The sequence below is a fragment of the Astatotilapia calliptera genome, chromosome 23 (genome assembly GCF_900246225.1).
Source record: "Astatotilapia calliptera chromosome 23, fAstCal1.2, whole genome shotgun sequence".
Taxonomy (NCBI): Eukaryota; Metazoa; Chordata; class Actinopteri; order Cichliformes; family Cichlidae; genus Astatotilapia; species Astatotilapia calliptera.
In genome coordinates this window covers 1,344,329-1,356,861 of record NC_039323.1, presented here as the reverse complement: position 1 = coordinate 1,356,861, position 12,533 = coordinate 1,344,329, and the positions used below count along the sequence as shown (strand labels likewise).

General features: G+C 43.7%; 1 protein-coding gene across 2 annotated transcripts; it reads left to right on the top strand.

Annotated features, from left to right (window-relative positions):
• The first annotated feature begins 15 nt into the window (after nucleotides 1–15).
• Nucleotides 16–11,908, top strand: atcaya (ATCAY kinesin light chain interacting caytaxin a). 2 transcript variants are annotated; one of them, XM_026159689.1, is made up of 13 exons: nucleotides 16–1,148; nucleotides 2,253–2,352; nucleotides 3,946–4,004; nucleotides 4,118–4,372; nucleotides 4,708–4,881; nucleotides 5,420–5,522; nucleotides 5,627–5,758; nucleotides 6,088–6,174; nucleotides 6,678–6,776; nucleotides 7,002–7,037; nucleotides 7,275–7,343; nucleotides 7,446–7,498; nucleotides 10,018–11,908. In XM_026159689.1, the coding sequence occupies exons 2-12, from the start codon at nucleotides 2,276–2,278 to the stop codon at nucleotides 7,477–7,479; spliced, it is 1,125 nt and encodes a 374-aa protein (XP_026015474.1). In that variant the 5' UTR covers nucleotides 16–1,148; nucleotides 2,253–2,275; the 3' UTR covers nucleotides 7,480–7,498; nucleotides 10,018–11,908. The 2 variants fall into 2 exon arrangements, with proteins under 2 accessions (XP_026015474.1, XP_026015475.1); XM_026159690.1 differs by lacking the exons at nucleotides 16–1,148; nucleotides 2,253–2,352 and adding an exon at nucleotides 2,382–2,966.
• Nucleotides 11,909–12,533: the final 625 nt, after the last annotated feature.

Sequence of the window (12,533 nt, the reverse complement as noted above, 5' to 3'; positions counted from 1 at the left end):
TGTTAACCCAGCTGCCTGGGGTGAGTCATACCAAGCACCATCACATTCAGCTCTTCTGGACGTTTCGTATAAAGGTGCACTATGTCCACGATGCTAAAAAGCATCGTTTGACCTTGGGGGTTTTAAAGGCATCAGCTCAGGATCCGTACAAAAAAAAAGAAGAAGAGGAAAACCCTTATTATGCATAAGAGGGACACAAATATTTGTTAAAAGCTTTTTCTCGCGGGTAATTACTCACGAGGCCTTATGGACAGAGTAAAAGAGACCTTTTAGGAATGTGCAGAACAAGTATTTTCAGCCATAGTATGCGGTGAAGCTGTAGGGGTGATATGATTGGCTGGCAGAAAGTGAAGTAAGGGTCTGAATAATTCATGTTGTGGGGTAGCAGGTATGAAAGAGGCACGAGCAAGGAGGCATAGAGGCTGAAGAGAGGCTATGGATGGAGAGAGATGCTGTTGCCAGGGAACAGCAGCCACACAGACCACCACTGAAAACAACAGCAGGATTATCTGATGGGACTAAAAGGAGACAGAGGCTGGTGCTTATTTTTCCCAAGTTGCTGCAGGGATAAATAAGCTACTTCCATGGAGGAATGTAAATACAGTGGAAGCCCAAAGAAGCTTTTCAATTGATACTGTGGTGAGAAGAAAAAGCTTCTCCAAAGGTATTTGGGTCCACATTAAGGGAGAAGAGAGGGGGGGTCGATATATATATAGAGAGAGAGATCACGATGCCAGAGCAGATGCGTTCCCATTAAAGGAATTTTGTGTCTCGGTGGTGTGGAAGTAAGAGCTGAGAGGCAAGGCTGTCGGCTCGCTCTTCACGGCCAGTCTTCCCCCAACAAAGGTGACCAGAGGCGGAGGAGAGGAGAGGGGGGTCCAGAACAGAGGTGCCCCCTGTCCTCAGACACCTGCTGCTGGCGAGCCGCGGACATCGAGGACAGTGTATGACTGTGTCCGTGCACAAGTGCGCGTGCGTGACTCCGAACGAATGAATGAGAGACGGAGAGAGAAAGAGGAGGAGGAATTTTAGACTGACCCACGCTTTTCTGTTGATGTGGAGCAGCGGGGCGGTCTCCCCTCAAATCTGTGCATCTGTGACTGAGGACGAAGAAGACGCTCCACATCGGGAGATCTCACGCCGCTCGTGTGAGTTTAACATCCTTGCATTTATTTTATGCATGGTCACACAGCTTGCACACGCATGCACGATTGTCCGTTAATGTGAGAAATCTTTTCTGTTGGATGCTCCACTTGGGGTGACCTAGAAAGGCTGTGGAGCCATTTTACTGCACCTTTTGGTGCTGATTGGCTTTGCAGAAATCATTGATGTTCACATCTGAAGACCGGGAAGAAACAACCCGCTCACAGTTACATGGTGTTTATTTATTTTTTTATAAACATGATTTTGCGATTTACGCCTGCTGGCTTGCCTCCACACAATAATTTTTCTTGTGCATAATAAAACAAAACATGTGGAAACAAATTATTTCCTTTGTTAGTTATTTGGCTGCCTTCCATTTCATACACAGCCACAAGTGCTGCTGCCAAAACCACACCACTCCTAGCGATTATATCACAGTGTTGCTATTATTTCGGTATGCACTGCTGAATGTCATCATCGCACTGGGGCTGGTTGTACTACAGCACATTTTTTGTGGCTAAACACACCTTTTCATTCTGTTTCTAAGTGCAACCTGCAACCCAAGAGTGGAAATGCTTCCATCGCTCTGTGGAACAGGCTCGGAAAAGCATGAGGAAAGCAGAACTTTAGGACTCGTGCAGTTGACTGAGAATTCTCTCTAAGCTCTTAAGCACAAATTAATTCATGCTTTTCAGGTTTTCTATTTAATTGTGTTAGTGCCTGGAAGCCTGAGAAAGCAGAGGTGTGGTAGACTTAAAGAGGAGTCAGTTTTGTCCTCCACGTCTGCCTGTGGAATTCCAGGCGAGGCCAAAGTCAATTTTCATATTTGACTTTTGAAGGATTTCTGAGCGCAGAAAAGCGAGCTCAGTCCGATCCAGTCACATGCCTCTCACATGTGCTCCGGTGGGCCGGGGGGATGAAAACCACGTGAGCTGCAGTGACTTAAGCCCCCTAATTATAATGAAAGAGAGTCAATTATTTGGGAGAAATCTGACTTTTCCCTCAGCATACAGGCCAAAACACATGTTCCTGCAGTGCAGCAATGTGTGACACCTTTGGTCTGTGACTGCGAGTGCTATTGCTCATAAAAACTCTCTGCACACCTCCAGGCCCCTGCTCTCCTCTCTGAGGGATGGGCACCACAGAGGCGACTCTACGAATGGAGAACATGGAAGTAAAAGACGAGTGGCAGGATGAAGACTTCCCCAGGTATGATCCTTCCACTTTTTAAAGGCATCTAATGCGCGGTCGTGTTGATGTGATGATGAAAACTGATTGTAAGATTTTAAAAAAAAATCCACTTATTCTCCTTTAAATCCTCAGCTGATTGGTAATTTTCCACAACAGGATAAGATCTGCGATATTGTTTATAATTATGGGAATTTGATGAGCAGTGGCTGAAATTCAGAGCTTAATGAGCAGAAAATAAGTGGCAGGAAAGTGTGATGAAAATCAGCACTGGGCTCCATCCTCCTCCTTCTGCTCCTCCTCCTCCCTTTTCCCTCCTCCTTTGTTGGATGGGGGAGGCAGGAAGCCAGGGAGCAGGTGCAGCGCCGTCTTGGAAGCGGTGTCGGGCAACGTCATGTGACGCAACGGCAGTCGCTGATCAACAACACCAGTTCAGGAATATGGTGGCAGGTTGTGGTTAAAGACGGAGGGTCAGTCAGTTATTAAAGAAGAATCAGAGTGATGCTCTGCTCCGGTTTGGCTCACACCAGCTGAGAGGACAGGGAATGAGCCCAAACACAGAGGTGTGTGAGGTAAAAGATAAAGATCATTAAGGATCGGCTTGGACAAAAGCAGCCCCGCGCTGTCTCCGTAAGGTAAGCATCAGTGGTTCGTGCTGATCTTAAGAGATAATGCAGACATAAACAGATGAGCTTGAGCTCGCCCCCCTCGTCAGTTTGCATTTCTATAAAAAAAAGAGCTTCATTTGTGACAAAGGAAGCGGCGGATCAGTAGTCACTGCAGGGGTCCTCGGGGAATAGAGGCACAGTGTCTGTTTCTGTGGGCTGAAGCGTGATTGTTGGCTCAGGAGGAGCCCGCACTGTCACACAACTGTCCTCCCGCGAATGGGAGGATGAGACGGTTGGCTTTCACGGGAATGCAGCTAAGACCCTCTCTGCTGAACAACACTGCGCTAGAGCTCTCTCCTCCTCCCAGTTTTTTTTAACCAGTGAGAGCACAGCTGTGCACTCAGCTCCTCGGTTGTTCCTCGGGTTTTATTGCCGACAGATAACACATGCAGGTGCAAGCACGTTTGCCCCCATTTGCTTGCTTTTTCTGCTTTAGACACATTTGACAAGGAGGGAAGAAGAGGAAGATGTTGATGTCCTCCCATCCTCTCCTCCTTCTGTGCAGAGTGTAAACAGAAGCAGAAATGCAGACACTTTGTTTGCATGCAAACTGTTTCTCCACCCCTCCATCATCCGCTCTGACTCACACCCTGCCCGGCGGCGCTGTAATCTTCGTCTCTCCCCGGAGACAAGTTAATAACCATCTCTATCCTCTTCTGCGTGCTCTTCTTTTCAGCGCTTAGCCAGATTAGTGACAACACCCATGCCTAGCTTGGACCTTTTAACACGGTCCTAATCACATGGATCCATTTTATTATGAGGTCATAGTTACAAAGTAGGGCGTGCTTTAGGATGCATTTATCTCAGCTGAGGAAAAATGATGGGTTTTTGTACTGTGTGGCTGAACCTTTACTCTCTGCAGCATCACAACTTCCTCTCTGTCGTGTAATAGATTGGGCAAACACAGCGCTAGATGCTTACATAGTGTATGCATGTTTCCAACCAGACCACTACCAGAGTACGGAGACATGGACCCCTCCTGTGGTCTCACAGATGACAGAACCTGTAAGTAACACCAACAAGTCGGGGGTCACCGAATGATCATTATTGATGACAAACCCCTCTCTGTGTGGCATGAATCACAGTCTCTTTCCTCCTGCCCTCTGGTCTCACTGTAGCTCATCCTACCTCCCTGAACGTGAGCTCACCGGGAGGAGGAGGCAGCGGCGGTGTGTCCTCATCCCACCGGAAGAGGCGTACGTTGATCGCCCCGGAGATGAACCTCTCCCTGGATCAAAGTGAAGGTTCTTTGTTGTCAGATGACTTCCTGGACACGCCGGATGACCTGGACATAAACGTTGACGACATCGACACTCCAGATGAAACCGACTCACTCGAGTTCATCACGAATGGCAATGACCTGGAGTGGGAAGGTTAGCAGATCCATAACAGGTCACTGTTTTTACTCCTGATATTAATCCATCAGCTTCAAAAAGCTAGTTGAGGCTGAACTTTAGGCAAAAAGGGTTTTTTGTTGCTATTTAAGCTGAAAATTCACTACATGTATCCATGCACGTACCATAAAATGTCAGCTGAGAAGTTACACTGTGCTCTTTAACCTAAACATACTAATACATGTCGATTTTTACAGAGACTTTGCAAAAGGAAAGGATCTGTAACACAACCTAACTTAAAAGGAGCTTACACATATTATGATCAATGTTTCCCTTCGACTAAAATGATTCAGCATAACTCTGTTCGTGCCCAGATGACACACCGGTGGCATCAGCGAAAGCAAATCCCGTTGACAGATCCGGAGAGGTGGGCGAGGATGGGAATGCCAACAACGGACGCCTCTGGAGAACAGTGATCATCGGAGAACAGGAACATCGCATCGACATGCAGGTCATCAGACCTTACCTTCGGGTCATCACACACGGAGGTGAGAGTCAGAAAAAGCTCTCAATTAGCAATAAAATAATCCTTAAAATCCTTATATATATATATATATATATATATATATATATATATATATATATATATATATATATATATATATATATATATATATATATATATATATATATATATATATATATATATATATATATGGTGTGATCGTGTGCACAGGCAGTGATTTGTGGATGCAGTGATTTCCATGACAGACTGACGCCTGAACACCTGACGCTCATCATGAACTTTCCCCTTGTTGCCTGCATGCAGAGATTTTTCTGGGTTTTCTGAATTGTTGGTGATATAATGTACTGTAGAGGATGAGATATTCAAAGTCTTCACAATTTTATGTTTTGTAGATGCATTTTTTGCAAACTGGTGAAACTGAGATGCTCTCTTTATAACCAGTCATGTGTAAAAATGACTTTCAGGAAGTAGTAAAATGTCTCAGTTTAAACATTCAATATGTTTCCTCTGGTTTGTTGTGAAGATTTCCATGACAGTAAGCTTAAACTCTCTCTCCTCAGGTTATTACGGCGAAGGCCTGAATGCCATCATTGTGTTTTCTGCTTGTTACCTGCCTGACAGCAGCTGTGCAGATTACCACTACATCATGGAAAACCTCTTCCTGTGCGTCTCTCAGTCAGAGCCAACTTACTCGCACTTTTAAGCCCTGTATATCAACACATTTTGAACTGCACCCAACAGGAAATCATAACTCTCGTGCCCTCCAGGTATGTGGTGAGCAGTCTGGAGATGCTCGTTGCCGAGGATTACCTGATTATTTACATGAACGGAGCAACTCCTCGGAACAAGATGCCTGGCATCAGCTGGCTGAAGAAATGCTACCAAATGATCGACAGAAGGTCAGAAAAAAGTTCAATACATTGATTGATATCTAGCGTATTGGGAATTTCTTTATATAGATCTTTTTGGAGATGTTCACATCAGCGCTGAACTCTGGCTCATCTCCATCATCCCACATACACGATGCTGATATTGACAGATATGAAAGGGAGAGAAATAAATGTTTTCTCAAGCTGTCAGTCAGTGAAAGCTTGTCGATGGCTCTGAGTCCTGTTTGGCAGTTGGGAATAAAATTGGAATAAACTTTTAAGCACACACACACAAAGCATAAACGTGTGAACAACGATGCAGCTCTGTTAACAAACGTTTTCTTTCTGTTTTCTGGCAGATTGAGGAAGAACCTGAAGTCTCTAGTCATTGCTCATCCCACGTGGTTTATACGCACCGTCCTGGCTATATCGAGGCCTTTTATCAGGTGATACGAACAAGCTGAATATCAAACACTGAACGTTTTCCATTAAGACCTGAAGGTTAATCGATACAGGCCACACGATGTCTTTTGACCTCCCGAGAACTGAGTCCTTGTTTGGGATGTGCTTTTTATTTTTCTGATAGCTATTTGAGATCAGACAGTCCTGTCAAGTCTATAAACTAAGCTCACTTGTTACTTTGTTACATAGTTGCTACTAACTATGTCCCCATATGGGTAAATGGGTTAATTTTACAGAATAATACAATAAAATCAAGATTTCATAGTAAGTATAAAGCCGGGTCGAGCAGAATGAAGTGCAATGTGCAGGAAAGGAAACATCCCTGAGACGGGAGGTCTGACACAGAGCGACTATAATAACTTTAATCTGTTTCTCATTTAAAATATCAGTTTGACAGCGTGGATCTGTTTGCTGCAGATTTTTTTTATTGTTTGTCTTTTTGTGTATCTGTGTAACTGTTGTGTTGCTTTTCTCTCGTCCTCTGCAGTGTGAAGTTCATGAATAAGATCCAGTACGTCCACAGCCTGGACGAACTGGCAGAAATGGTGCCCATGGAGCACGTCCATGTCCCCGAGTGTGTGGTGCAGTAAGTATCTGTGACCACTAGATGGAGAACGTGAGCTTTACCTGCAGGCAGCGGTTAATCCTTTTTTCTTTTTTTAAAGTTATTACTCATTTAAACCAAACCGAGAACAAGACTGCTGTTTGAATAAATATAAAATAAGATTATTGCCTCAGTTCCTAAAAAGAGGACTTAGATGGCAGGATTTACTGTGTGATGTGAGGATATAACAGCACCTCTCGTTTTCAGATTTGACGAGGAGAGGATTAAAGCGCGGAGGGAAAGGTAAGATATAGCTTTGTGCAGTTTTAAATAGCATTACGCGCCAACCTCGTGCATATTATTATATACATATAACTGTGTGCAGAATTAAGAGTGGCTTAAGCACTTAGAACTGGATAATTGGCTACACAAGACTCCCATCGAATAACTCTGTGTATGTAACTCTGTGTGTGTGTGTGTGTGTGTGTGTGTGTGTGTGTGTGTGTGTGTGTGTGTGTGTGTGTGTGTGTGTGTGTGTAGGATTGAGCAGGAGCAGAGACAGCAGCAACAGCATCCAGCCCCACAGGAGCCCGTGAAAAAGTCTGAGAGGTAGAGGTCCTCTAACCACATTTTAATGTGTGACAACAAACTCAGAAGCTCATCAGGTTTCAGTTCGTTATCACAGCTCTTACCTTTACTTTTATTTTTCAGGCCAAAATCAATGATTGTAGGTCAAGGGTTCTGAGACGGACGGAGATTTGAAGGTAACGTTGCACTTCTTATTTCAGCCACAAGATGGTGCTCTGCTCTCACACGAGTTTACCGCATCGCCCATTAAGCCTCTGCAGACGTGACAACAGATTCCAGTTTATGTTTATAGAAGTACATCACTCTGGGTCTATGATGTGTCCTAATTTTGGATTAATGTTCTATGATGACAGGTTCGTCTGTTGCACATTGTCAGGGTCACAAACTGAAAAAATATTCATCTGATTGCTTTGGTGCTAAAAGTAGAACTGAGCAGGACGCAGTTTCACAGTTTGCACGGTGTGAGTTGGTACTCGTGTGATGTGTGCTTCTTCGCTGCCTTTAAATACTGAGGTTCTGTCATTAGCTGAGCTTTTCTCCTTCAGTGTTTCTTTCTCTACGTTTGCTTGATTCTGTCTGGTGCAGCTTCTTTTCTGCTTTCTAAAGTTACAGCTGTGAAACAACATTTCTCAGTTTCTCGTGTACTTCAGAGATTCTTATAATCTCATATTTTGTGTTAACTTAACCCAGCTGATGGTCACGTACATATTCTGTATCTTCCACGTCATTTAAGTGATGTGATGAGGGAACAAACTTTGCTTTGTTTTTAGATTTTAGGGGTATTTTACATATTTCACCAAACTTTAGCCTTACACAGTTTGTGCTGTATCTCTGGATGAAGTTTCCTGGATTTCAAACAATTTTGGTGTTTTTATCATCAACATATGGCTGACTGAAGAGGTTAATACTGTTCATTTTAAGTCATATTGTCAGTCCTTGAGGTAGATAACTCCTGTACAGAACCTGATTCAGGCTAAAATTTCAGTGGATAGTTTGTTTGTTTGTTTTAATCGATAATATCCTTACAGGCTGCTAATGTGGCAGCACATGCTGGTAGAAACCAGGTGGCTGAAGGTTGTATAGAGTAGTGACCTGTGACTGTCCGGCTGATATGCTCAGAGAGACAGTGTGCTAATGCTACACATCACTGAGATGCAGAAGCAAGATTCTTGTCAATTTTTTAAACTACTTGAAAAGAGATCATTTTTAGTTTAGGACTGACCCATCATACACTCATACAGGCCACTTCATTAGGTACACTCCTTCAACTGCCTTAATGCAAATTTCGAATCACCCAATCACGTGGCAGTAGTTCGATACACTGTGGCATGTTGACGTAGTCGAGTCAAACTGCTGAAGTTTAAACCCATACAAGTGGGTAAAATGCCTTGTTGATGCCAGAGGTCAAAGGTCATGACCAGACATCTGTGAGCTGATAGGAAGGCAGCAGTAAGTGAAATAACCACTGCAGGTGGTACACGGCAGCAGAAGACCACACTGCTGCTCCTGTGAGCTGTGAACAGGAAACCGAGGCTACAGTTCTCACAGGCTCGCCAAAACAGGACCACAGCAGATTGTCTGTGTACGTTCTCTGTTATCTGGGTCAGTTTTTAGCGCTTGAGGAAAAGGAAACTGGACCTCGTATTCAAGAACCTTTTTCAGTTCAAAAACAACTGGTGGAAAATCCTTGGTACTCAATTTCTAGTGGGATTCTCCCTTTGGACATAATCCTGGGAATTATTGGCCCACTGTTAATGAAGCAAGTCGTTAAGGGTCATTTCCACCAAGTTGTTAATTGTTCGTGAGACTTTGCTCCATCGCGCTCTTCATTATGTGAGCGTGGGTTGAATCAGCTTGCAAAGAGACTCCAAAACTGCATTGTGGGTGGCTGATTCCTGATGCTGTAAGGCACCATCTCTGTTAAACGATTTATACTTAATGAAAACGTCTCCTCTGTCTTCTTGCTCCAAAATGGGAACATTAGCATAACCAAACATGTCCTCCCTCTTTTACAAGTGCAGATATCCAGCTGAATCTCGTCCTACTGAGGTGGTTCTCCTGTGCTGTGCTATGCATATGTGGAGTAGGTCTGTGTAACGGTCCAAGCATTCCTCACTGCATAGACTACACTGTGTATGCTGTGCAATGTGCAGTGCTTGTGTTTTGTCAGCTGGGCGAGTGTTTTGTCAAGATTTCTGCAGTGACATTCAGCTGGTAGGGTCAGAATGTGGCAAAAACATCACGAGAGCATGGATCCATCCTGCCTCATATAGTGGTGGTGCAGACTGGTGTGACGGAGGTGTGGGGGATGGCCTGTCAGCATGAATGGACCCATCTGCATATGGGTGCTTACAACAGGATAATGTGCCGTGCAACAAAACTCAGAACTGGTTTCTTGAACATGACAAGTTTACTGGATTGAGATCTGGTGACTGCGGAGACCATTCGAGTGCAGTGAAGCACCTTTGGGATGTGGTTGAACGGGAGATGGACATCATGGATGTTCAACCAACAAATCTACTGCAGCTGTCTGATGTTATTGTGTCAGTATAGACCCACATCTCTAGGAAATGCTTCCAGCACACAGTGTGGGCCTTTTCTGTCCCTCATAGACAGCTGCACTGTCTAAAATAACACTTACATGTTTTTATTGTGCAGACATGATAGTTCTTTGTGCTCTTTTCTGTTTGTGCAGGGCTCACCTGAAGTGGAGCGTCAACGTCCAGCAAGTCTACACAAGCTTCGTGTCATCATCCCGCTGACGATTTGTGCCGTCGTTGTCCGATCAAAACAAAATAAATGCTCCGTCCCATAATGCCACTGGGAACTCACCCCTCCTCTATCCCAGAGGGGTTTTATGGCCACACTAAATGAAGTCACTACTCTGTTACCAGATTTGATTTAAAACCTGAAACCGCTGCTCGATTCGTTCATTCTTTAATCTGCTGTTAGGGAGCTCGTGCTGGATTATAATGAGCCTCCTTGTTCCTCGTTGTTCGAGTCAGAGATTACAGGCTTGAAGTTAATGAGGGCAAAATTACCTGAAAATCGTGACAGTTTAAAAACACGAGCGAATCTTGAAGCTCCTTTAACTGAGATCTGGGTCAGTACGAGACCACTGGAACAAACTCACATTTATATTCGTGCCGGTTCATGTGAATGTCGTGTGCGTCAGATGTAGATAACAAGGCTTTTCCAATGTATCAGATGCTTTATTTTATTTTTTTACCTCATAGCTGCTGCATCATAAGGCCCTTTGAAGCGCTCTCATATGCTGTTCTGACATGTCAACATGTGCTAACGTTTGCTGGTGCGGGGGTCCTTTAGCTCTGTGAAGTTTCCTTTGATCGCCTCCACTTACTCTGTACCCGGTGTCATTATGTGCCTCAGTCATCCTGAGTGTTTAAAAGAAAAGGCAGGAACGTGAGCGCTTACTGCAGTTTGTGACCCATACTGGAAAATCTACAGGAGTCCCTGTGGATTGTAAAATTATTTAGGTAAGTTCAAGCAATATATTGTTTATTTTGTGTAACATAGTCACATAAACAGCCTTCATACAACACTGAATGCTTTGTATTTAGATAATATTTTGGCTAAACTCCATATTACAGGTTCCCATAAATGTAATACTAACACGTGTGCAAAGTATCTACAACAAATTTGTATAGATTCTGTAAAGATGTGATGAAAGTCAAGACATAAAGCAGACAAAGTTTGACAAACTGCACATGAAGCAGTGACGCTTTCTCTCGGACGGGGTCGCAATTAATACGTCTGAATTTAATTCCAGATTAATGAGTGAATGTTTTGGTCATTCAGAAACGTCCTCAGTGATCAGCAGTGTCAGCACCTCTGGACGGTTTAACTCTGGTTCTTTGTGTCTTCCATTTTTTCAAATTATTGTAGCAGGAAGACTGAAGCATAGGATTACTTCTGTGTGGACTTCATGACTTGATTGTCTGTAAACTGCTCGTATGTTTTGCACTATTGAATTTGGGTAGTTTAAGACTATGATAGATTTATGCATTTTGAGCTGTTGTTAGTATGACTTGTGTTTTTGTAGGTTGTGGGCATTCTTATGCATTTTTGGTACAGAAAATCTGACCAATGAAAAGTCTGTTTATAAAGTGCCGACTTACTTTACTCCTCTTCTGTTGCCTTTCCAGAGTGGCAAAGTTGGACAAAAAGCTTGAACTTTTCTTTTTGTGATCCTTTAAGAGTGTTTTTCACTGGCAAACCCGACCTGGCAGCGTCCCGTCTTCATTCTGCGAGGGGGACGCCTCTCGCTGGTCGTTTGTTGGTTGAACCGAGTGCCTATTGTCGAACCAAATGCTTCGGGGAAATCTGGAAAAATGAAGGAATGTACAGTGTAGCATTTTACTTTTTGGTTATGTTTTTTATTTGAGTCACACTCGTGCATAAACTGTTCATTCTGACTATAAAAGCACAAAATCTGTAATGTTTCAACCCATAAACCGACCATACCTGCTGTAAAATGTTTGCTCACATATGAACTGTTTCACTCTCCTGAAGCTTCCATGATTGTTTCTGCCTGTAAATATGACTGAATAAATTGTTCCTCATCATATGTTCTCTGTTTGTTGCTTAGAGCACTGCCTGGGCTTAAATTGGTTACATGCGTGTTAAACTACTGTATGTTCTCTGAGCTGTTTGCAAATATTGGCTTGACTTCCTGGGTGTCACATGGAGGTGGGTGTGTGGCGGCTTTTTCACAGAACAACGTGTAACAGGGCGACTCTTTCTCAGCACCAAAACAGTAGTGTGTGACGTGATGCAACGACAGTTCTGAAAAGTGTTTACATGTACAATATACACTCACTGGCCACATCATTAGGTATACCTGCTCCCTGAGACGTATGTGGCACCGATTCAGTGCACATGCGAAGCAGATGTGTTACAGCAGCAGAAGAGCACATGGTGTGCCAGTCCTGTCAGCAAAGAACAGGAAACTGAGGTTACGGTCACCACGGCTTACTAAAATTAGACAACAGAAGATGTTTGTGTAGGTTTCTCAGTCACCCAGGTCATTTTTTGAGCAAGTGGACTTTTTTCTGTCTCTCTCTCTCTCTATCTAAGAGACCTTTTCAGTTCCAAAACAACTAAACGAGAGTTCCAGATATCATTTAACCCGTGGTGGGATTCTCCCCTTCGAGGTGCTTCTGAGAATCTTTGACCCTCTGTTAATCATTT

What these genes read in the sequence shown, in the direction of transcription:
- atcaya (XM_026159689.1), top strand. Translation starts at nt 2,276, where the DNA reads ATGGGCACCACAGAGGCGACTCTACGAATGGAGAACATGGAAGTAAAA. An exon ending in ATCATGGAAAACCTCTTCCT is followed by an intron (nt 5,523 to 5,626) that starts GTGCGTCTCTCA and finishes CGTGCCCTCCAG; the next exon opens with GTATGTGGTGAGCAGTCTGG. An exon ending in GTCCCCGAGTGTGTGGTGCA is followed by an intron (nt 6,777 to 7,001) that starts GTAAGTATCTGT and finishes TCTCGTTTTCAG; the next exon opens with ATTTGACGAGGAGAGGATTA.